At 59.2% G+C, this 22,859-nt stretch overlaps 1 protein-coding gene across 1 annotated transcript in view; it reads left to right on the top strand.

The window, feature by feature from the left end:
* Positions 1-21,629, top strand: part of COL11A2 (collagen type XI alpha 2 chain) — a 28,519-nt gene extending 6,890 nt beyond the window's left edge. The window contains exons 7-66 of the mRNA XM_082662751.1: positions 198-260; positions 939-1,118; positions 3,263-3,322; positions 3,423-3,464; positions 3,696-3,758; positions 4,043-4,117; positions 4,586-4,672; positions 4,934-4,990; positions 5,156-5,209; positions 5,294-5,347; positions 5,455-5,508; positions 5,666-5,719; positions 5,905-5,958; positions 6,051-6,095; positions 6,219-6,272; positions 6,695-6,739; positions 6,927-6,980; positions 7,173-7,217; positions 7,320-7,373; positions 7,615-7,659; positions 7,892-7,945; positions 8,075-8,119; positions 8,242-8,295; positions 8,658-8,765; positions 9,784-9,837; positions 10,113-10,166; positions 10,267-10,311; positions 10,396-10,449; positions 10,572-10,616; positions 10,755-10,808; positions 10,908-10,961; positions 11,188-11,241; positions 11,634-11,741; positions 11,888-11,977; positions 12,147-12,200; positions 12,406-12,513; positions 12,645-12,752; positions 12,890-12,943; positions 13,044-13,097; positions 13,279-13,386; positions 13,619-13,672; positions 13,923-13,976; positions 14,204-14,257; positions 14,398-14,451; positions 14,794-14,901; positions 15,287-15,340; positions 15,502-15,555; positions 15,672-15,725; positions 16,273-16,326; positions 16,596-16,703; positions 16,798-16,851; positions 16,991-17,044; positions 17,275-17,382; positions 17,536-17,589; positions 17,897-17,932; positions 18,134-18,187; positions 18,300-18,567; positions 19,130-19,242; positions 19,605-19,811; positions 20,528-21,629. Of these exons, the coding sequence (XP_082518877.1) occupies positions 198-260; positions 939-1,118; positions 3,263-3,322; positions 3,423-3,464; positions 3,696-3,758; positions 4,043-4,117; positions 4,586-4,672; positions 4,934-4,990; positions 5,156-5,209; positions 5,294-5,347; positions 5,455-5,508; positions 5,666-5,719; positions 5,905-5,958; positions 6,051-6,095; positions 6,219-6,272; positions 6,695-6,739; positions 6,927-6,980; positions 7,173-7,217; positions 7,320-7,373; positions 7,615-7,659; positions 7,892-7,945; positions 8,075-8,119; positions 8,242-8,295; positions 8,658-8,765; positions 9,784-9,837; positions 10,113-10,166; positions 10,267-10,311; positions 10,396-10,449; positions 10,572-10,616; positions 10,755-10,808; positions 10,908-10,961; positions 11,188-11,241; positions 11,634-11,741; positions 11,888-11,977; positions 12,147-12,200; positions 12,406-12,513; positions 12,645-12,752; positions 12,890-12,943; positions 13,044-13,097; positions 13,279-13,386; positions 13,619-13,672; positions 13,923-13,976; positions 14,204-14,257; positions 14,398-14,451; positions 14,794-14,901; positions 15,287-15,340; positions 15,502-15,555; positions 15,672-15,725; positions 16,273-16,326; positions 16,596-16,703; positions 16,798-16,851; positions 16,991-17,044; positions 17,275-17,382; positions 17,536-17,589; positions 17,897-17,932; positions 18,134-18,187; positions 18,300-18,567; positions 19,130-19,242; positions 19,605-19,811; positions 20,528-20,668 (4,335 nt within the window). The 3' untranslated portion in view covers positions 20,669-21,629. The remainder of the gene's footprint in view (positions 1-197; positions 261-938; positions 1,119-3,262; positions 3,323-3,422; positions 3,465-3,695; positions 3,759-4,042; positions 4,118-4,585; positions 4,673-4,933; positions 4,991-5,155; positions 5,210-5,293; positions 5,348-5,454; positions 5,509-5,665; positions 5,720-5,904; positions 5,959-6,050; positions 6,096-6,218; positions 6,273-6,694; positions 6,740-6,926; positions 6,981-7,172; positions 7,218-7,319; positions 7,374-7,614; positions 7,660-7,891; positions 7,946-8,074; positions 8,120-8,241; positions 8,296-8,657; positions 8,766-9,783; positions 9,838-10,112; positions 10,167-10,266; positions 10,312-10,395; positions 10,450-10,571; positions 10,617-10,754; positions 10,809-10,907; positions 10,962-11,187; positions 11,242-11,633; positions 11,742-11,887; positions 11,978-12,146; positions 12,201-12,405; positions 12,514-12,644; positions 12,753-12,889; positions 12,944-13,043; positions 13,098-13,278; positions 13,387-13,618; positions 13,673-13,922; positions 13,977-14,203; positions 14,258-14,397; positions 14,452-14,793; positions 14,902-15,286; positions 15,341-15,501; positions 15,556-15,671; positions 15,726-16,272; positions 16,327-16,595; positions 16,704-16,797; positions 16,852-16,990; positions 17,045-17,274; positions 17,383-17,535; positions 17,590-17,896; positions 17,933-18,133; positions 18,188-18,299; positions 18,568-19,129; positions 19,243-19,604; positions 19,812-20,527) is intronic.
* The last annotated feature ends 1,230 nt before the right edge of the window (positions 21,630-22,859 follow it).

The following is a 22,859-nucleotide window of genomic DNA, read 5'->3' on the forward strand; positions in this document are numbered from 1 at the left end:
GTGACTTCGGAGATTCACTCTCCCCAAAGCGTCCCCCCCTCCTAAGGGGCTGCAAGATCTGAGATTGCCCCCACCCCCCAGCACAGACAGACACTGCCCCCCGGGGGATGAACTGCTGCTTGGCCTCCCTTTCCGCTAACCTCTCTCCTTTCCTTCCGCCCTGTGCTCCTCTCCCCACACCTTCCCCCTGGGGTTAGGACCCCACCCCAGGTGAAGAGGAAGGAAACCTGGAGTCACGCCCCTTGCCACCCACTGAGGAGGTAACTCCATCCCCCACCCTCGCCCTAGCTGGGTCGGTGGGCGTCTGTTACCCACTCTCCTTGCCCCATGTCATCTTGATGAACCAGCCCCTCCTCTGGCCGGAGGGCTCTTTGTCATCTCCATTCGTGTCCTTCTGTCTCCCGGTCACTCCGGACCTATCGGTCTGCTTTCCTCTTTCAGAACCTTCATTTTTCTCCAGTGTCCATGTCTCCTGCCATTATTCTTTGATTCTGGAGGAACTTCCTCTCCCTGTTGGTGTCAAATGGTTTTACTTTCTGTCATATTTCTGTTCCCAGGAGCCATTTTCTGTCCAATGCTGTCACTTTTCCTCTTCTGCCCCTCTTTCCATCCATTTCTTTGGTCATTCCTTGGATTCTTTCATCGATTATTATGTCCATGGACTGTCCACTCTGTGTCCAGCCCTCTGGCCACCCTTCTTGTTACCCATCATTTCTTCCAACCGGGCCCATTTTCTGGACCTCCCTCCACATTGGGGGGCTCTGATGGCCATCCCCCTTCTCTACAACGGCTCCCCTTGCTCTTGGGAGGAAAACTCCAGTCCCTGTTACCCTTCAGAAACCTTTGGGCTGGAAGTTGTCACACCCTGGGGTCCAGGGAGAACCTCCTCTCAGCCCTAATGCCCCCGTCTACCCCTCTCCCTCCCCATCCCCGGGAAGGAGCAGACAGATCTCCAGGTCCCCTCCACAGCTGACAGGTTCCTGACAGAGGAATATGGGGAGGGTGGCACAGACCCCACAGCAGGGCCCTACGATTACACCTATGGCTATGGGGACGATTTTCGTGAGGAGACGGAGCTTGGCCCTGCACTCTCTGCGGAGACAGCCCACTTGGGAGCCGTAAGTGAAAGGAGCTCCTCTTCCATCCTTGACTTCCAGTGGGAGCTACAAGAATCGCTTCCTGTTGTTTTTGATTGTTATCTCTTGTCTGTGAGCTACTTCCCATTAGTGGTTTTCCATTTTCTGTTCACATAAGATGTATCTGTTGCTTGAAAACGTTACTTCCTGCCTTCCCTTGCCAAAAGTCTTAATCTATGGATCCTTCTGTTCAGGGCAATTGGTTGTTGCTGTTGGGTTTCTTTTTTTTTTTTCAATCCTATGGCCACTTTCTGTCTTTCTTGGTCACTTCCTGTCTCCATCAAGCTGGATTTTATAAAACTTTTGGTCAGTAAGCCCCTACCTTGTGTCCATTTTCCGTCTGTCTTGATCATTTCTTCTTGGTCGAAACAATTTCTTGTCCATGTTGCTGCCAAATGATCTAACTTCCTCTATCACATTTTCTAACCTACAGGCCACTTCCTGTCTGTCCCCTCCTGTCTTCTCTCCTTCTCTACAATGGCTCCCCTCCTGTCTTCTCCAGTCATGGCATCCGTTCTGGTGACTGTGTCAGATTGAACGGGAAGGGACTTATTCTTTGTGTTTTGGCTCTAGTTTTTCATGCTCTCTTATACTTTGATAATAAGCCGCTTCCTATGTGTCTCAGGTCATCCAAATCATAAAGTTTCCATGTGGGCCTAGATATTTATCACAGCCACCTCCTGTGTGTACTAGCCTTGATGTTTGTGTTTGTTGGAAGAATTGCCTTTCATTGTCATAATCCATTTCCCGGAGTTACTTTCTGTCTGTTTTGTGAATTTCTTTTCTCTCTTGGTTGTGGTAGCCATGTTGTTATTGAAGGTCCACTTCCTGGATCCTCTTTCCTTGGCTGCTTCCTGTCTGTCCCACCACTTCCTGTTTATCTGGTTCATTTGCTAGCCGTCTTGGCCATGTTTAATTTTTCTTGGCCCTGGCATCATTTTGCTTCCAAGTGTTTGTCCCTTTTTTCTGTCTCCCTTAATTGCGTCCCATGTTTTCAACCACTCCCTGTCAGTGGGGTATTTCCTGTCTACTCACTTCATCTTTTGCCTCTACCCCGCTGCCTCATCCCACCCTCCCTGCTCTAATAATTCCACCCTTGACCCTCTGCTGCCTTTCCCTTATGCTGCTTTCTGGAAATTTAGGGTTGATCTGGGATATGGGAGAGTTTGGAAATTGATCACTGTTGTTTGATCAGGATGGAGGTAGAAGGGGGCATTTTGAAGATCTTTGTTGGGAGAGTTGGGGGGTGGTGGTGAATATCCTCCATTCTCCTTGTCCTTATCTTGGTTCTGGCCCCAGAGTTGGGAGCGGGCATCTGAGTGGACGTGTGGAAGAGAGGCGACGGGTGGGCTTGAAGTATAAATGAGGGTCAGAGGACGGGTGTAGCATCCTTGCTGGGAGAGGAACTGGGAAGACTTGAGGGGCTTGGCTCGGGGCTTGAGCAACTGAGCCCAGGAGCTGTATTTTTCCAAAGTCCAGTTATGTGGTCTAAGTTTGAGATATCGGTGGGGACTGCTCTCCAGATCTACTTACAGTATGAATGTCTAATCTCCAGGGAGTTTTAAACTTGTGAACCCTTTGAAACTCTAAGTAACATTCTGTGCATAAGGGCGTACACTTTTTCTTTTCTGGAGAAGGGCTCCATAGATTACATCAGATCCTCATATGGGTGCATGATCTTCCCCTAAACCCAAGTAAAAATCTATCCACAATCTTAGAGATATTCTTATTTGGTGAGATGGGGTAAAGGTGAGGAAGTCGATGGTTTCTTAAGGTTCTCAGGGAGTTTGGGGAATAAGGTGCAGTCCTCCAGAAGAGGGTTTGGGAAGGTTGGGGGTTTGGAATCCCAGGAAGTGTCTGGGGACCTTCCTGAGAGAGGTTCTCAGGGAGAGGAGGAGACTGTGTTTGTTGAGGTGGAGCTGGGAATTGTGGGGAGGGGAGCCCTGAGGTCTACCTAGGTAGACCTGGGAGGTCTGTGAAGAGGGAGTCTTAGAGGAGGAGGGGGGGACTTGGGGATAGGGTCAGGAGGTCTCCAGAGGACCTGAGACTGCCACCGGGATGGGGGCAGTCCTGGTGTCTTGAATGCTTACGGGCCCCCCTGGGGGTTACATATGTGTCTCTCTCAGGCTGCCCGTGGTCCCCGGGGGCTGAAAGGAGAGAAGGGGGAGCCTGCGGTGCTGGAACCTGTAAGTCACCGTGGTCACCGAGCTGAGGGCAGTGGGATGAAGGGAAGCAGGTGGGGGTGCTAGCCCTATACCCTCTGACTTTTAACCTTTGACTCCACAGGGTATGCTAGTGGAGGGGCCCCCTGGTCCAGAAGGCCCTGCGGTGAGTTCTAGCTGTGACCCACTAGCCTCCATTCTTTTCACAGAGATGCTTCCTATGTGCTCACCTGTGCCTTCCCCCCATAGGCCCAGGCCTCCTTCTTAGAACTCAGAGCATCCTTCCAATCAAAGCCTCCCAGATCCTCAGATCTCTTCTGTAGAGACCACCCCTTAGCCACATACCCCTCTTCTATCTGAACGCCCACACCTTACCCCCTCTTCTTGTGTTCTTCAGGGATTTCCTGGTCCCCCTGGCATCCAAGGCAATCCAGGTCCAGTTGGAGACCCAGGCGAGAGGGTATGAGGACATCCTGTGGGGGTGGGGGGACGGCTGCAGAGGAGCCACTGGTACCCGGTAGGGGTACAATGCCCAGTAATTTCTCATTAGAAAAGAAGGTAGACTCTGGTTGGGGAGGGGAGTAGTGTGGTGTCTCACCGTCATTTTTCTCCATGGGGTGTGGGGAGAGCTTGGGAAAGATGTAGGGAAGTCTATATTTATTCTGTTGAGGAGGGTTTCAAAATGATGCCAGGACCCTAACAACCCCCTGTGGCCGTATCCTTCTCATTCTTCCCCCACTCTAGGGCCCCCCTGGCCGAGCAGGGCTTCCTGGATCAGATGGGGCCCCTGGCCCTCCCGGCACATCCCTCATGCTCCCAGTGAGTTGTCTTCTGGTCTTTGGAACGAGCTGAGGGGGGAGGGAGGGAGAATTGTGTTGTGTCACCAAGAACCAGAGGAGCAGGAATGCCAAGGAGGAGTCTCTAAAGACCATCCACCCAAAGAGATTGATCTTAGGGGTGGAGGGTTTAGGGCCTCATTAGATGACCTGGAGCCAAACATGGAGCATCTAGAATTGCGCAGAAAATCCTAAATTTCAGGGGGTCTAGAACCAAAGGAGGGTCTTTGGGGAGGAAGAGGCTCAAGAGTGGAGGAAGAGGACAGGAGTTGAGTTTCTGAAAACCTCTAAGTGACTACCTGGAACCCATGGGAGACACTGGAGGGGGGCATGGGGGGAAGTGGGGTCCTGGAACCTGGGGGATGGGGCAGACATGCTGGATGATGCCTCTGGCTGGGAGGGTCATGTGGATTTCCTGGAAGACCCTAGACCTTCTCTCCTTGGCCCACAGTTCCGGTTTGGCAGTGGTGGGGGTGACAAGGGCCCCGTAGTGGCGGCACAGGAGGCCCAGGCCCAGGCAATTCTGCAGCAGGCACGGGTGAGGAAGGCTGGGGGATCTTGGTGGGGGGAGGGGTGTGGTGGGAAGGGGAAGACTCTAGGAAGAGTTGGAAGGGTAGGTTGGAGTGAATGTAGGGCAGGCGGAGATCTGGGTTGGTTTGGGGTTGAGAGGGAGGTTGGGGAAGATACAGGGCAGTAGAATGAAGATCAGGGGTACAAGGGTGACTTTGGGAAGTGACCTGGGGTCCGGAATTCTCCAGCTGCCTCTTGCTTAGCTCTTCCGTCTCCCCTGCTCCCCCAGCTGGCGCTCCGAGGACCCCCTGGTCCCATGGGATACACGGGCCGCCCTGGACCCTTGGTGAGTGAGTGGGGTGCTGGGATAGGGGATTCTTTATTTGTGTGGGGGGTATGGATAGTTCTGGAAAAGGACCAAGTTGCAAGTCTTTTGCTTCTTTGGGGGAGGGCTCTGAGGCCACCGATGGGTGTGTCCTTCAGCACAGCCACCCTCTCTTCTCTCTCACAGGGACAACCTGGGAGTCCTGGACTGAAAGGAGAATCTGGAGACCTAGGACCTCAGGTGACAGCCCCCACCCACCTGATCCCCAAACCAGTGCCCCCGCCGTCTATACCCACTAACCCTGCCCCTGCCTCTCCCTCCCAGGGCCCCAGAGGACCTCAGGGCCTCATGGGCCCCCCTGGCAAGGCTGGGCGAAGGGTGAGTGACCTGAGGGTAGGATGGGTGTGGGTGGGGGATGGGAGGCAGAGCACAGGGTGTGGAGGACTGTGCCCCCTCTTGCTCTGACACCTCCCCTTCACCCCCAGGGCCGAGCGGGTGCTGATGGAGCCCGAGGGATGCCTGGGGAACCTGGAGTGAAGGTAATAGGCTTGGGCCCCTCTCTGGCACCCACAACTCCCAGCCCCACCTGAGCTCGTTTGTTTTTAGGGATAACCCCTCCCCACTCAGGGCACAGTAGAGAGGGGTGGGGTGGGAACGGGACTGGGACCTCACCTACGCTGCCCCTCTTCTCCCCAGGGTGACCGAGGATTTGATGGCCTCCCAGGGCTACCTGGGGAGAAAGGACACAGGGTGAGTATAGGGGCATGGTGTGTTGTGATGAGGGGGTAGATCTTCTGTGGAGGGGAGGGGAGGTAGGAGGCTGAGGGTCCCAGCAGGAGCTCAGTGAAGGAAATTGGTTGGTTAACTGAAGACAGTCAGTGTCTGCCTGTGTTGGGGGCTCTGCACCCCCTCTTACCTGTTCAACCATTTTCCAGGGTGATACTGGTGCCCAGGGCCTTCCTGGGCCCCCCGGCGAGGATGGAGATCGGGTAAGTGTTGTGGACGGCGGGGGCAGGGGTGGGGGCTGGGTATGGGAGAGGTCTGGACGCTGAGCCTGCTTCACCACGTCCTCCTCCTCCAGGGAGACGATGGGGAGATTGGGCCTCGGGGGCTGCCTGGAGAGTCGGTGAGTGTCAAGGGGTTTGGGGATGGGGGTGGCTCTGGGGATGCCGGAGGAGGGACACGGGCATGAAAGGGACACGTTTTCTCTCACCCATGCTGGTCCTATCTTCCCCTCACCTGAATGCAGGGAACTCGAGGTCTCCTTGGCCCCAAAGGTCCACCTGGGGTTCCTGGGCCCCCGGTAAGTGACTGTCCCTGGCTTCTGATCCTGCCCTCTCCCTCTCTCCACCTTCCCTGACTGCCTCCCTCCTCCCTCCCCTCCAGCTCCTCCTCCCTGGCCCCCACCTAGCCCTGCTTCAGTCTTCACCCCCTGGTGCCCTTGCGGGACCATGTCTTGTAGTGCACCAAAGGCTCTCATCATAGCCAAAAAAAAAAAAAAAAAATCCTCAAGAAAACAAAACAAACCCCCACAAACCCACAGTCCCAGAGCCCCAGAGACCCACGCCCTGTGGATCCGGACCGGCTGTGTTTGCTTAGGTTTGGGATGAACTGCTGTGCGCCTGACCCGTCCCACCCTCTGGGATGGCCTGGCCTCAGAAACCACAGGTCCCTCCAGGGCCCAGGGCCGCCTTCCAGCCTGCTCATGCCCCTCTCGTGTTTCAGGGAGTCCGAGGCATGGATGGCCCCCATGGTCCCAAAGGAAGCTTGGTGAGTGCTGGGCATGGAGACCCCACCTGACCCTTAGCCCCTGGGGTCTCTGCCAAAGTCCTGTTCCCTTTGCCACCATTTCGACCCCCTGCCTGCCGTCTCGGCTGTCCCTGCCGGGACTCGGCTCTCTGCCCTATTTGTTCTGTCACCATCTCCTTCTGACCCCTGCCTGGTTGCCTGTTTCTAGGGACCCCAGGGAGAGCCAGGACCTCCTGGACAACAGGGCACTCCTGGGACCCAGGTGAGTGGTCCTGTCCATCCCCTCCCCAACTTCAGCGATTTCCCCTGGGCTTCCACAGTGGGCCAGATCCCGGGTGGGGACAGGAAATGAAGGGTCTCAAGCCTTCGCTGCTCACGCTCTGAATGGGGGCTGCTGCAGAGAGAGCGGCCCACCCCTGGGGGGCCCCCTGTGACTTCTCCCTCCTGTGTCTAGGGTCTCCCTGGGCCCCAGGGTGCCATCGGCCCTCATGGAGAGAAGGTAAGTGACTAAGTGATCAGGGGAATGGTGGATGGGCCAAGGCGGGGTGTAGGGTGGGCCCCAAATATCTGGCTGGGACTGAGCCTCCTCATCCCCCTGCAGGGTCCTCGAGGGAAACCAGGGCTTCCTGGCATGCCTGGCTCAGATGGACCCCCGGTGAGTGGCCACCCCTCTTAATACAAATCCCCCTTGACCTTCCACCCCAGGAAATGACTTTCAAGCACCTTCAGTGAGTGTCCGTACTGTGTGTCCCTTGCACTGGGAGGTCACTGGTGGTGCTGCCAATGGTTGGTCAGCTTCATTAGGTCCCAGGGGGGCATTTGGGTGGAAGAAGTGTAGGGAGGGGTGCAGGAGGTGACAGGGGCCAGTGGTCACGCTCTCCTTCCCCTACCCCCAGGGTCACCCGGGCAAAGAAGGTCCCCCTGGAACCAAAGGAAACCAGGTGAGATCTTCCACGCCTCCTCTCATCCCCTGGAGGAGTCTCTACCCAGACCCTGGGGCTCCAAGTCCCTGGGATTTCCTCACCTCGTCACGCGGCTCTGACAATCCTTTGTCCCGTACCCCTCAACCCTCTCCAGACCCCAATGTTGTAACCTCCATTTCCCCCACCCCTAGGGCGCCCCCGTGGTGACACCCTGAGACCCCTTTATTGATGCCTCTCTGTCTTCTTCCAGGGTCCATCTGGACCTCAGGGTCCTCTGGGATACCCAGGACCTCGAGGCGTCAAGGTAACGAACCACCGGGCTGGGAGATAAAGGCTGGGGTCAGGGGAGCCAGCTGGGGCCCCAGGAGCTTGGTCCTGCCAGCCCAGCCTCCTCCCCTGATCTCTCAGTCTCTATCCCCCACTCTAATTCCAGGGTGTGGATGGAATTCGGGGTCTGAAGGGTCACAAGGGTGAAAAGGTGAGCAATGTGCCCCTAACTTCCCAGCCCCTCCGCCTGCCCCACACCAGCCTTTCTGTCCATCTCTGCCTCACCCCCTCCCTCCATCATCTGTGGTGTCCTTTCACCCCAATCTTTCTCAGGGCGAGGATGGCTTTCCTGGGTTCAAAGGTGACATGGGTGTGAAAGGTGACAGGGTGAGTAGAAATCCCCACAGTGGCCCCCCAACTCTAAGTGCTGATGATCCTCCCCTTTGGAGCCCCCAGTTACCAGCCTTCACCCCCACCCCCCAATACCCCAGACTCCTCATCTCCAGGCTCCCTTTAGAGGATCTGATCACCCTCTAGAGCCTGATCTGAGCAGGAACCCAACCCCGTGCTCCGTGACCCACCGGCTCACCAATCACAGCACACTCCCTGCCCCTGTGGGGCTCCCTGTTCTGCAGTAGCTTCGAGGACCCCCACCGACCCCACTCAGCCTCACTGGGGCCTGCCTCTCCTTTCGGGGCTCAGCCCCTCCCCTAGTCCCTATCACTAACCTCTCCAACCCCCTCACCCAGGGCGAGATTGGAGTCCCTGGTTCCAGGGGAGAGGATGGTCCCGAGGGGCCGAAGGGACGCACTGGACCCACTGGAGACCCTGGCCCCCCTGGGCTCATGGGCGAGAAGGTGATGGGGAGGGTGTGAGGGGTCTGGTCTACATGCTGTAGGGCATGGAGGGGGTGAGGCCCGGGGCGCTGGGATCAGGGTTGGGGTGGGGTGCCGACAGCTGAAGTCTGCAAGTCAATCAAAGATGACCATGCATTATGCTCCTCTGTGTGTACATGGCGCCTCCTAGACACTGATGCGTTGAAGCGGGGGGAATACATAAGAAGTTAAGGAAAAGTCTCTGTCGTGAAGACTTTACAACAGATTGATGGGGACAGGGCAGAGAGGCCGTCATAGGATACCTGAAGGTGCCGGGCAGAGTGAAAATGTGTCCAGACTCCAAGCAGTAGGCATTCCGAGAAGGAAGAGAGTCAGAGAGGAGGTGAGCTCTGACATCTTCAGAGCTAACTCTCACCAAGCCCTCACCGTGCGCCAGCACCGTGACATCTTGTCCTGTCAGTCCTGGGGGGTGGGCGCTACTACAGTCCTGAAGCATCAGGAGGTTTAGAAACTTGTTCATCACACAGCCAGTGAGGGCCAGAGCCAGGGTTTGAGCCCCAAAAGTCAGGCTGCAGAGCCCCTGCTCCCCACTTCCGCTCCACAGCTGCCTTGGCAAGATAGGTCCTGAAGCCTCAGGGGGCAGGCGTGGATGGTTGTGGGGGGGCCCGGGGTAGTGCAGAGTGGAGCCAGGGAGTGAGGCTGGGGGGGTGCTGCCTGCAAGGGGGCCGGTCTTGGTGGAGCAGGACTGTGTGCTGGGAAGATGGAGCTGAGGTTGACAGGTAGGCAGGGGCCGGATCACAGCGCCTGCAGGACTGGAGCTGCAGATTTTACGACACAGGGGAGGGGAGATTCCAGCACTAGAGTTCGGGGAAAATCCACTCTCAGCAAGGAGAGGTTACAAAAGCCAGGCATCCTGGGAGGTGGGAAATGAGGGGCCAGGGGCTGGGGCTTTTCTGGGAGGGGGGAGGGCTGGGATCTCCAGGGATGGAGCGGCATCCGTGGTTCCTCTCGCTCCTGATCGCTCCCTGTCCATCCACAGGGCAAGCTTGGTGTTCCTGGTCTGCCTGGCTACCCCGGACGCCAGGGTCCCAAGGTGATTCGTTGCCCCGCATGTGCCCCTCCTCCTTTCCCCTTCCCTGACCCCTAATTACAGGAAGCACAGACTGACAGAGCAGCGGGGGACCCTAGAGAGAATTTAGCCCACCCCCATTCTACAGATGAGGGAACAGAGGCCAGAAGCACTAGTTATTGGCAGAGCCCGGGTCTCCCACCCTGCTGCCTCCACCACCTCTCCTGACCCCCCTTGGCCCTTCCTTGGTCCTCCCCTTTTGTGACGTGTCAATTTTTCCCCTTCTCCATCCTCACCAGGGGTCTCTGGGATTTCCTGGTTTTCCTGGAGCCAGTGGAGAGAAGGGGGCCCGTGTAAGCTGGGGAAGGGTTGGGGGGGCAGAGGGAGGGGCAGCTCTGGGAGCAGGGGCCTCACGCCCTGGGTGATGTGTTGTTTCTGCTTCGTTCCCACCAGGGCGTGTCGGGCAAATCAGGGCCTCGGGGAGAACGTGGCCCCACGGTGAGTGCAGGGGAGAGACGTGCGGCTCAAGATCCAAAGAGGTGCTTCGGGGCTTTTCTGACAACGCCCCTGTCCTCTCTCTAGGGTCCACGGGGTCAGAGGGGACCCCGAGGTGCCACCGGGAAGTCTGGAGCTAAGGTTGGTGGTCTTGGCAGGGCTCATCCCGCCCTCTGCCCTGTAGCCCGGCTGCTCTCAACTCCTCTGGCCTCAGAGTTGACTAGAAAGCATCTCCTCTCACTCTCTGACTGTTTCCCCCACAGGGAACATCGGGTGGTGATGGCCCCCACGGGCCCCCCGGAGAGAGGGTGAGTGTGGCCTGAGCCCCCTGTTCCCCAGTGCTCCCCAGGGAGCCGGAGTGGGGCCGGCTCCCTCTCACCGCAGGGAGAGGCCCCTTGCCCAGCACCCCTCCCCATTCTCCTGACTCAACCTAGCTTTGTCTCTAGGGTCTCCCTGGACCTCAGGGCCCCAACGGATTTCCTGGCCCCAAAGGACCTCCAGTAAGCTGACCTCTGACCTCTGACCCGCCTTGGTACTGTGAATCCTTCCCCATCCCCCTTCCCAGCCTAGAGCTCACCTGACATCTGAACCTCTTCCAGGGCCCCCCTGGGAAGGATGGGCTGCCGGGACACCCAGGCCAGAGAGGAGAAGTGGTAAGTGGTGCCCCGGCCTCCTCAGACCCTCACTCCCGAGCTGTCTTGTCCCGAAGGCCCTCTGGGAAGGTTCTCCTGGCTGAGTGGAGCGCATCTCGGTGCTGCTCAGACCACAGCCAAGGACTTGGTGGTGACCCTGCCCTCCCTCCGGGAGCCTGGGGTCCGTGCCACAATGTCCACGCCTGACTGTGTGTTCTGACTGCCCTCTCCTCTCTTCCTCTCTCAGGGTTTCCAAGGGAAGACCGGCCCCCCTGGCCCCCCAGGAGTGGTGGGACCCCAGGTATGCCTGCTCCCTGGAGGGAAAGGACCCCAGACCCTGGAGCTAGTCTATCTGCCTCTCTTCTCCCTTTTCCCGGTCACGGGCCCCTGCCCCTCCTTTGACTGAGCTGGGCCCCTGGGACTGGGATTTGGAGCAGGGGTCCCAAATTTCAGTCTGTTTCCTGGACCAGTTCTCATCTTCTCGCATCTTGGAGAAGAGGAAGGTCCCCTCAGGGACACCAGGTGGTATGGTTACTCCACACCGGGGAATGAAAACCAGAGCGGAGGCCTAGGAGAGCTCCGGGAATTTCCCAGGAGCTTTGGGGCAGACATGAAGGGGTTCTAAGGGAAAATTTAAGGTGGACAGAGTGAGGTGAAGGCTCTGAGATTGGAGTCTCTCTGTCTCTTTCCCAGGGAGCTGCAGGAGAAACCGGGCCCATGGGGGAGCGAGGTCACCCAGGCCCCCCGGGACCCCCTGGAGAGCAGGGACTCACTGGAACAGCTGGAAAAGAAGGGACAAAGGTCAGTAAGGGGCCCGGCAGGGGGGAACTTGGGGGTCTAGGGTTGGGGTGCCTAAGGGAACAGGCAAATGGGGATTTGAGGGAACAGAGATCTCTCTGCCCAGTTTGGGAGTGTGGAAGTGGCTCATCACCTCTGTTTCCTTTTAGGGTGACCCTGGGCCCCCTGGGGCCCCAGGGAAGGATGGTCCCGCTGGTCTGAGGGGCTTCCCGGGAGAAAGAGGCCTCCCTGGCACTGCTGTGAGTGTGACTCCAACCTGGCTGCCTGTAATAAGTCAGCAGGCTTCCCGGCACCCCTCAGCGACACCCTACTCCCGTCTCCCCACCCCCATCCTTCCCCGCTTGTCTCCTGGACCCCATGTCCCCCCTTCCTGTCTCATGTCTGTTGCCTCTGATTTCTGGTTCATAGGGCGGACTTGGTTTGAAGGGAAATGAAGGTCCGGCTGGTCCCCCTGGCCCTGCAGTAAGTCTGGGGTCCCTGGGGGGCAGAGGGGAGGAAGGATGCGGTGCGGCATCTGGAGTTTGGGGGGGGCTGCAGGACCGGGAAGGGTCAGCCATAAGGCATCTGATGTTGGGCTCTTCTCCTGGGAACCATGGTCAGTGGTCCTCTGGTGTAGGTGGGCTGTGGTCTCTTCCTTTGGGGTGTCTCACTCTATCTCCTGTCTCAGGGCTCCCCTGGGGAGCGAGGTGCAGCAGGATCTGGGGGACCCATTGGCCCCCCAGGGCGCCCAGGGCCGCAAGGTCCCCCTGGAGCAGCAGGAGAGAAAGGTGTTCCGGTGAGTGTGGGGTCCCTGGGGAGATGCTGGGGAGGGGTCTGTGAGCTGATGGGTTATGGGGGATTTCCTGTAGGGGTGTTTGAGGGGGACAGCCATCTCTGGGTCATGACTCCTTCCTTCATTTCTCACAGGGTGAGAAGGGCCCCATCGGTCCGACTGGCCGCGATGGGGTGCAGGGTCCTGTGGGGCTTCCTGGCCCTGCTGGCCCCCCGGGCATGGCAGGAGAGGATGGAGACAAGGTGAGGGAGCACACAGACCCTGGACTCAGTCTTCTTTCCCGATGAGATTGCTGGTCTGGCCCTGAGATCCCTGTCTGCTTATTCTCCCTGCCCCACCCACTCCTTCCTCTAATGTCCCACCTGCTTTCTACCCCCAGGGTGAGGTGGGAGACCCCGGACAGAAGGGCACTAAAGGGAACAAGGGGGAACATGTAAGTGTCCATTCCTTTGACTTTTCACCTCTGGCCTTTAACCTCATTCCCACCTGGTCTCTCCCCGTCTTGGCATCTCTGACTCTTCTTTCTCCCCCAGGGCCCTCCTGGACCCCCTGGACCCATTGGTCCCGTGGGGCAGCCTGGAGCTGCGGTGAGTGACGATGTCCTGTGTGCAGCCTTGATTCTGCCCTCAGTTTCCCTCTGCCCATGGGGTTGGCGGTGGGAGTGGGGGGCTCCAGCCCTGGTGCCTGGCTCTGTGTGGGGCTTGTGGCTAGAACACACCTGACCCACGACCATCTTTGTGTCCTTGTCCTGCCCTCCTCCCACCTCAGGGGGCAGATGGGGAGCCTGGAGCTCGGGGTCCCCAGGGACACTTTGGAGCCAAAGGTGATGAGGGAACAAGAGGGTTCAATGGGCCCCCAGGACCCATTGGTCTACAGGTGAGTTGGGGGGTGGAGACAGGGGCTGAGAGATGGGTTCACGCTGGAGATGATGTCCGCCCCAGCCCCCCCAGCCCCCCAGCCCCCTGCTGACAAAGGAGGTCTGGGGAGGTGGGGGCAGAGGACTGGGTGGTGGGGGGTACGTGGGATCTGTATGGGGGGGACCCCTCTGCCGAGGGCTGTGCTCCAGGTGGTTTGGTCACCTGGGTCTGTGCTGTGTACACCTGCGCAGGGTTTGCCAGGCCCCTCGGGGGAGAAGGGAGAAACAGGAGACGTGGGCCCTATGGTGAGTGGGACCGCATTGATAGGGTGTGATCCCGACTGATTCCAGCCCCACCCGCTAGGCACACCCCTGCTCATCCAGCCCCCACCCCAGCAGCCCACTGCCTCCGACTCCCAGCTCCCTGCATGCCATTCCCTGGCCTGGCTGCCTCCCTCCCCGCCAGGACCTCTGCCTCCCTCACCCTCCACCACTCACGTGCATCCACGGCGGCTTTCTCTCACTTCCCTTCCCATCATGTGTATCTTTTCTCCAGGGACCCCCCGGGCCCCCAGGACCTCGAGGCCCAGCTGGACCCAATGGAGCTGATGTGAGTCCTCTTGGCCCCTTGTCCCTCCAGATCAGTGTGGCCAGTCCTCTGCCTCCCTTTCCCCAGACTGTGAACTCTAGTCTCATCTCAGATGCCAAGAGAAGCCGGTGGACCCTGGGAAGGTCTCACACTGTCTCACTGCTCTGACCTTAGGCCCTCCTCCAGGCTCTGCCCCCCCATGCCCCCCCTCCCATAAGCAATGATCCCTATTTCTATTCCTCTTCCAGGGTCCACAAGGTCCCCCTGGAGGTGTTGGGAACCTGGGTCCCCCTGGAGAGAAGGTACTGGGAAGGGGTACATAGGTGGTCTGGAGGGATGAAGGTTGGACTTTTGCCAATTTTGGGGGGTCAAAAGAGAGTGAGGGGGAATATCAGGATTCTTTTTTGGGGGGTGGAGGTTTTTGACCCCAATCTCCTTGCAGGGGGAGCCAGGAGAGCCAGGATCTCCGGGAGTCCAGGGCGAGCCAGGGGTCAAGGTGAGTGGTAGTTCTGAGGCCCTGCTCTGCACTCCCCTTCACCCCCTCAATCCCACCCCCACCTTTCCTCTGACCCCTGGAGCTGGAACTCCTGCACAGCCCGTGAGTCTGTGCTCCCGGTCATTCTCCGTGAGGCCTGGTCCCTGGATCCGGGTGGGCTCTGTCCCCCTTTCCTTGAAGGGAAGAGGGGCCAGGGACTCCCACGATGGACTTGCCTTTCTGTGTGCACCCCGATGTCAGCGATGCAAGAGGGGGAAGCTGAAGGTTTTTTAGAAGCAGGGGCTGGATCTTTGATCTCTGGGACCCCTTTGGGACCATCTGTAACCTCCGCTCATCCTCTAGGGTCCACGCGGGGAACGTGGGGAGAAAGGAGAGTCGGGGCAGCCAGGAGAGGCGGGACCACCAGGGCCTAAGGGCCCCACCGGTGATGATGGCCCCAAAGGGAACCCTGTGAGTTTGTGGGGAGGGGCTGCGAGGAGGCCCCTGTGAATGGAGATCTGGGGATATGGGTGTGAGGATCTTGGAGTTTGGGGAGCCCAAGAGTGTGGGGGATGCCTGGGAGGAAGGCTTTGCGAATGGGGTCTCCTGGGAGGGATGTACGGGGTCTGGGATCCAGAGAGAAAGTGAGAGAAACCCTAGTCAATAACCTGAAAGCCTTAGAGCGCAGGCAGTGCAGGAGGTGGGGAAAAGGGGGTGCCGGAGACCTTCTTCCTAAATGGTGCAGGTGGGCACTGCCTGTAGGGAGGGAGAGTGTGGCATGTGGCCATGGGGGTCTGTTGGCCCTGCGTGGGCTTAGGGGGCTGTGACCCTGACCCTTGGTCTCCTTCTGGATCAGGGTCCTGTTGGCTTTCCTGGTGACCCTGGCCCTCCTGGAGAAAGTGGCCCTCGGGTGAGTCTTACCTGGGGAGGGGAGGGGCGAAGAGGTGGCCTGCTCTGGAGGGGCTCTGTGTGGCCGATGGGCGTGGGCGGGGGAACCGGGGTTGTGGTAGGGCAGGTGGAGGGATGGGAGGATTGGCAGTTTGACCCTCTGACCTTGTTTCATCCCTGCAGGGCCAGGATGGTGCTAAGGGTGACCGCGGAGAAGATGGAGAGCCAGGACAGCCTGTGAGTGCCCGGGGACCCCTACCCCACCACTGAGCCCAGGCCCTCAGCCCTGTTTCCCCTCTACTATGCCCTATGCCTGAGGGGTCCCTCACCCACCACTCTTCCTCCCTCCATAGGGATCCCCTGGTCCCACTGGGGAGAATGGACCTCCTGGACCACTTGGAAAGCGGGTAAGGGAGGTCGTCACCTGGGACCTTGTGGGGCAGGCTGGATGGCAGTTGGGGCAATGGCAGGTGGGATGTGGAGGGAGATGCCTGGTGTGCCGGTTGTCCTTGGGTGAGGTGTGTATGTGTGTGACCATGTGTGTTTGTAAGCGTGCTGTGTATATTTGTTCCTGTATATTCCATCTGTTCTTGCCAGGGGTGGTGTTGTGTACCAACCAATCAGAATGGACACGGAGGGAAGGGGCTGGCTTTCCTGGGGAGGTCCCTGCTGGGTCAGGATTAACCCTCTTTTTGCTGGTGGTGTGGGGCAAGAGGCTCTTCACCAAAGGCACAGAACGACTCAGTATTTTAACAGCTGATACAGCTGTACCGGCTCTCCCATCCATGAGTCGGCCTCTGCGATCGTGCCTGTGCATGCGCAGGTATGCGTGTGTGTGTACACGTGTGTGTGTGTACACGTGTGTGTGTGCGCACACGTGTGTGTGTGTGCACCAGGAGGACAGCGAGGGGGAGGGGGGTGAGCCTGGCTATTCACTGCCGCCTCCACCTGCAGGGACCTGCTGGTGCGCCTGGTCCTGAGGGGCGACAAGGAGAGAAGGGAGCCAAGGTGAGGGAGAGGCCGCCCTGGATGCTGGAACAGCCCTTCCATCTTCCCACCCCTTTGGTCCTCACACTGCAGCCTCCAAACGCCTCCCCCACATCCACCATCTCCACGCCGAGCCCCCTGTGGGGACAGGGTTCCCCATACTTGTCCCTACCCCAGGGGTCCCTGGGGTTTGACCCCTCCTCCCTGCCTCACCCCCATCCACCTTGGGCCCCCTGCCCCCAGCCACACCCCCTCCTCTGCCCTTCAGGACACTTTTTTGGGTGTTTCAGGGGGATCCTGGTGCTGTGGGCGCCCCGGGAAAGACAGGCCCTGTGGGTCCTGCAGGCCCAGCAGGAAAACCTGGCCCTGATGGTCTGCGGGGGCTCCTGGGCGCAGTGGTGAGTCACGGGGCAGAGAGGCTTGGCTGGAGAGGGGGAGGCGCACGGTGTGGGGACACTCTTCCTCATCCCCGTGGTCCCCTCGAATCTGCAGGGTCAGCAAGGCCGTCCCGGGGCCACAGGCCAGGCTGGGCCTCCAGGCCCTGTGGTGAGTGACTGTGGATAGGGTGGGTGGGTGGGGGGGCCCTGGGGCAGTGGGCATCCAGCCTTGGAGGAAGTGGGAAGTGGTGGGGGGAGAGTGTGGTCCCGCCTCCCCCAAGAGAGAGTGACTTCCTGTCTCCCCACAGGGACCCCCAGGGCTTCCTGGCCTCCGGGGCGATGCTGGGGCCAAGGGAGAGAAGGTGAGTGACCGCACATTGCCAGGTGTCTCAGCCCCACCCCTGAAACCTCCGGGGGGCCTCGTGCTCTTGGGGAGCCCTTCCTCAGTCAGGGCCGTGGCAGCCCCCGCTCTTTCCTCAGACCCGGCCCAAGTCCCTCTCTTGTCTTCTGGGCTCTGACCCCTGTGGTTCTCCTTCTCCCCGTCCATGTGTCTCCTCTCTGCATCCCCCTGACCACCTGGCCCCTTCTCCAGGGTCACCCAGGTCTCATTGGACTGATTGGACCCCCGGGGGAGCAGGGAGAGAAGGGTGATCGAGGGCTTCCTGGTCCTCAGGGATCCACAGGGCCAAAGGGGGAGACGGTGAGTAGAGGTCATGGTCCTGGGAGGTCTAAGGGTGGGGTGAGGGTGGAGATTCATGGGGGTGTGGGAAGGCGGGGTGTGGAGCCTCAGCTGTGGGGTGAGGGAGGGGGAGGGGAGGAGGACCCAGTTGAACCAAGCCCCTCCCTTTCCTAGGGCATCCCAGGAGCATCTGGCCCTATTGGTCCTGGAGGGCCCCCCGGCTTCCCTGTGAGTGCCCCATCTGTTCCTCAACTCAGTCCTCTAAACCCCACTGCCCCCCTCCGTAATCCCCCACTGGCTTCCGTGACAACGCCAGCATAACACTCACAGGTTCCCGTGTCCCCCATATGTTCCTACACCTTCAGTGTTTCCACTCCTGTCCTTCCAGGGCCTCCCGAATGTCCCCACGTCTCCCATGCCTGCCCCTCTTGTGATGGCTCCCGGGTCCTGTGAACTCGTGACCTTGCCTCTCCAGTTCTCCTTGTCCTGACCTTCCCCTGTGCTGACCATCTCTTTCTTGTTCCTCGTTTCACAGGGACCTGCTGGCCCCAAAGGAGCCAAAGGAGCCACAGTGAGTGACCCCCAGCCAGCTCTGACCTTCCCTTCCCCCAGCCCTCCATAGGTGGACTTGACACTGTCTCTTCAAGACAAACATACTCCCTGCCGGTGGAGCCCCTCATTCCCAGCCCAGGGACTGATTTGACCCTTCTGTGACCTTGATCGCATTCTTGACCTCCTGACCCCTCCATGACTTCATTGACTCCCTTGGCAGGGCCCAGCCGGACCTAAGGGAGAGAAGGGCATCCAGGGCCCTCCGGGACACCCGGTGAGTCAGCGTCAGGTCCTGCTCTTCTGACGGTCCCCCTCTGTCTGGGTGTTTCTCCACATCACCCTCACCCTGACCTGTCTCTTGCCCTCTCTGCCCTTCCCTCCACCAGGGCCCCCCCGGCGAGGTGATCCAGCCCCTGCCCATCCAGATGCCCAAGAAGACTCGGCGCTCAGTGGATGGGAGCCAGCTGATGCAGGAAGATGAGGCCGTGCCAACTGGGGGGGCCCCGGGCAGTCCTGGGGGGCTGGAGGAGATCTTTGGCTCCCTGGACTCCCTGCGGGAGGAGATTGAGCAGATGAGGCGGCCGACGGGGACCCAGGACAGCCCCGCTCGCACTTGCCAGGACCTGAAGCTCTGCCACCCAGAGCTGCCCGACGGTCAGTGCCAGGGACACGACATGTGAACAACTGCGTGGGCATGAACAAGCAGGATGGATGTCGGGGGAGGCTTGGGGAAGCTGTGGGGTGGGGGTGAGGGTGGAGGGGCTTGGGGCAGCAGCTCTTTACCAACTGGGTCAGAGGTATTTCAGTATTTAGCAACTGACATGGTCCTACCAGGCTCTTCAGCTCATTATCTGCTCAGGGTCTACAGAAATAGATAAACATAGACTCGTGGACACACATGCTGGCATTTACACACACAGACATGTGTGCCAGCCTACAGCCACACGCTGGACCAGCGTGAGGATGTCAGTGCTCCTACCCCCTCCATTTGCGAGCCTGGGGGTGCTGCTGGGGGGAGGGGCGGCAGAGCCGGACAGGGGCATAAGGTGATGAAGGAAACCAGAGCTGTGTTCTGGGGCTCTGGCGGGGGAACGGAGGACTGGGTGTCTGAGGGCATATGTGGGGGCGGCTGGTTGGAGCAGTGGGAGGGAAGTGGGGCAAAGAGCATCTTGGGTCCAAGACCTCGGGGGCCCTGACCCTCCCCCCCACTCGACAGGAGAGTACTGGGTCGACCCCAACCAGGGCTGTGCTCGGGATGCCTTCCGGGTTTTCTGCAACTTTACGGCCGGAGGGGAAACCTGTGTGACGCCCAGGGATGATGTCACGCGGGTGAGATCTGGCCTCTGACTGCCCTGTCCCTTGCACCACAGTGGAGCCCCCCTCTGGGCCTAGTGGTTTCTGGGTTTGTGTGACAAGTTCCCTGACCCTTGACCCTGCAGAGCCTGCTGACTCTTCTCTTATTCCGTTCCTTCTCACCAGTCTTCTGGTGCTCACTTCATCTCCTTCCCTTGACAACCTAAGACAAAAGTCTGCCTTTTATTTATCCCCTCGTTCCCACCCCGGCCCCTTATTTCTCCCCCAGCCCTCTCCTCCCACCCATTCCCCACCCATGACCCTGGCTCAGCCGCCCTGCTTCTGTAGCTGCTCTGCAGGCCCGTGTCCTCCTTGACTACAGCCCTCTCTCCTGCCAGTTCTCTTACGTGGACTCTGAAGGCTCCCCAGTCGGCGTGGTCCAGCTCACCTTCCTGCGGTTGCTCAGCGTCTCAGCCCACCAGAACATCTCGTACCCCTGCTCTGGGGAGATCCAGGATGGCCCCCTGAAGCTCCGAGGGGCCAATGAGGATGAGCTGAGCCCGGAGACCAGCCCCTACGTCAAGGAATTCAGAGACGGCTGTCAGGTGGGAACCAGGGAGAGCTGGGTGGGGGCGGGTCCCAGACTCAGGCTGGAGGAGGCGGTGGGAAGACCCTTCGGGCAGGGGCACTCGGGGAGAGCATGAGGAGGCCAGCTTCCTGGTGTCAGGAAGGGCAGGAAGGATGGAAGGATGGAAGGTAGGTGTCACCTGTGTGCACATGGCAGTGTCACCCAGAGTGAGTCATGCAGGCTTGTAAGCACATTTACACAGGTTGCCCTCTGCACACACGGGGTATGAACAATGCCCCCTCCCCACGGAGGGGCACACGGACACCCCCAATCCGTATATACATCCCCAGAGTCGCCTGGAGAGGGTCACACAGGTACACACACGTGGAATCGTGTTGGCTGTCATTACACACACCCACAAACACATATACACACGTCCCCGTGGAGTCACACAGGCTCACACCACTACTACAGACAAATAATCTCAAACCCAAACTGCTCAGACTGGCTCAAGACTGCATGCGTGTGCAAGCACACGCACACGCGCAGCCCTCCCAGCTTCCCCAATCCTGACTCGCTGGAAGAAACTTTAGGAAGAAACTTTAGCAAAGTCTGAACATGGGACACGGATGAGAGGAACAGCATCTCAGGGCGCCTGAAGGCGCGGAGAGCCAGGCCTGAGGTTGGGGTGTCTGCGGGCCCTGTGTGCCTCCCCTGTGCTCACTCCTCTCACTCCGGTGTCTCCCCCTCAAGACCCAGCAAGGCCGGACGGTGCTGGAGGTTCGAACACCTGTACTGGAGCAGCTGCCAGTGCTGGACGCCTCCTTCTCAGACCTGGGGGCCCCCCCGAGGCGGGGAGGGGTGCTGCTGGGGCCTGTCTGCTTCATGGGCTAAGACCTTCTCCTCTGTCTGACCCTGTCCGTCGACACCAGGCCCACCTGGAATCCCACAGCATCGGCTCTGTGCCACCTCGCAGAAGTGCTCCTCGCCATCTAGGGGGCCTTGGGCCAGGGCACCGAGAGCCCCCAGTCAGGGGCAGTGCAGGGGAGGGGTGCACCTGGGGCTCGCGGCCCACCCACTTGGAGCCTGTGCCCTGTTCGACAGCTGAGACCCTTATTTAAAATTTACCTCCCAATCACCCCAAACACGTGGAAGAGAAAGGACACTGTGTATTTTGTATTTAAAAGTAATTATATTAATTATTTAAAGAGTGGAAAACAAAATGACAAAAAAGATAAAGAGAGAAATGCCAACAAAAATCAGCGGACTTTGGAGACAGGGCTCTCCAGGGGCGAGCCTGGCACCCTCATCTTTGCCTCAGGGCTCTCCTCAGAGACTGTGGGGCTTGGGGGCCGAACCCCGCCTCCCTCACGCCCCACCTGCAGCACCCACTGTGAACGTTGTAATACACGGTCTCCTTTGTCTCAGGGCTCTGCCTCTCTCTGCCCAGTGTGGGGCTTGCTCATCTCTACCTACCGGGTGTTTGGCTCTGTGGCCCGCATGCCTGCTGTCTTTCACTTGGTCTGGGGCTCGCAGGAATGCCTGCTACTTGGGGACCAGGCCAGTCCCTCAGGGGAGAAATGGAATAGTGAGGGGTGTGTGCATGGCCTGCGGTCAGCACACTGTTGAACTATTGAAATTCTTCCACGTTAGCTGGGAAATCGCCGTGGCCCTGAGCCCCCCCCGGTACACCCTTGCCATCCTGGCCACCCCCATCCCTCCCCTGGGTGCCCCCTCACCTTCTCTGATCCTGCAATTAAAGGGTTAATGTGTGGCATCTGGATGGGACTCCCAGGGCCTTGTCTAGCACTATGACCTGCGCCCATTCTGACTGATGGTTAAAAAATGTGATTGTCTCCTGCTGGGGTGCATGTGTGTGGTGCTTGTGTTGTTATTTCAATCCCCACCCCCACTCTCATCCAAAGGCGCCCCTTCTGGCTGAGCTGTTACCAGAAATGAATGGCTTAATCCCCGTTTCCTGGAGGGCCTGTCCAGCTGGGGTGTTAGGGTGCAGAGAGAGTTCATGAAGCCTGGCGTAAGAGTTCAGAATCTCAAACAGATCCCCCAGTGACAGCAGGTGGGGGTCCAGTGTTCTGCCTGACGCTGGCGCTGGATTGGTTCGGTGTGAGGGTGTGCCTGCCCTCCCTGGTTTCACCTCAAACACCCCATTGCCTCCCAGCTTTAGGGACCTCAGGGCTGGAAGGAGCCTCAGATGTCTAGTCTGAACTGTTTGCAAATGAGACCGAGGCTCACTTTCACGACAGCGTTTACCGCCCCAGTCCCTTTGGTACAGGCTCGAATGTCCTGCCATAAAAAGCCAGGGCTGCGGCTGGGGCCCCTCATGCTTGTGTGTATTAGCGTCTACATTACTGCAGGCTTTGTGCCGTGTCAAGATGCATAATCCTCGCCCAGTGTCTCCTCCGACTCCGTGCCGCCCGCTGGCGGCCCCTCTCGGGGTTTATTCAGCAGCTCCGAGCCCTCTGGGTCAGGTGTCTCCTCTGTTCAGGGCTGGCTGCACAGCCGGGCATTCTTGGCAGCTCCTGGGCTTCCCATCCTCACACAGCACATCCTGCCTCCCGCCCGTCCTGGCAGGAGATGAAGACTTCTTTCAGGGCCTCCTGATTACGACGCCCCTTTCCTCGGGCTGCTGGTGCGGGAGGGGGACGGTGTACGAGCGTGTGCACGTATGTGTGTCCCTGCTTCTCTTCCGCAAACCCCCGGTGCGGGTCGGGGAGGGGCTGCTTTGCACCCCAGACCCGGAGTCCCAGTAGGCAGCGCCCCCGCCCCTCGTCCCCGTACTTCTTCCTCCCGGCGGATCCCCGACGGCAAGGACAAAGCCCCGATCTTTGAAACCCTGAAGTGTTGGAGCTAACTCAGTATCGATCCCAGGGAGCTCTCCTATGGGCATCTAGAAGTCCGGCCTCGCATCGGCGGCGGGAGGGCAGGAAAACCGAGCGCAGGTGAAAACCCGCTTCCGCGCGCCTGCTCTTCGGGCTCCGCGCATCTCTCTGCCTCTGCGGCTCCCTGGTGGCGGCGCGGAGACCTCGCCCGGCTAAAGCGCAAGCGCAGTGATTCCGCGCCCTAA

The sequence above is a fragment of the Grampus griseus genome (genome assembly GCF_964374135.1).
Source record: "Grampus griseus genome assembly, chromosome: 10".
Classification (NCBI taxonomy): domain Eukaryota; kingdom Metazoa; phylum Chordata; class Mammalia; order Artiodactyla; family Delphinidae; genus Grampus; species Grampus griseus.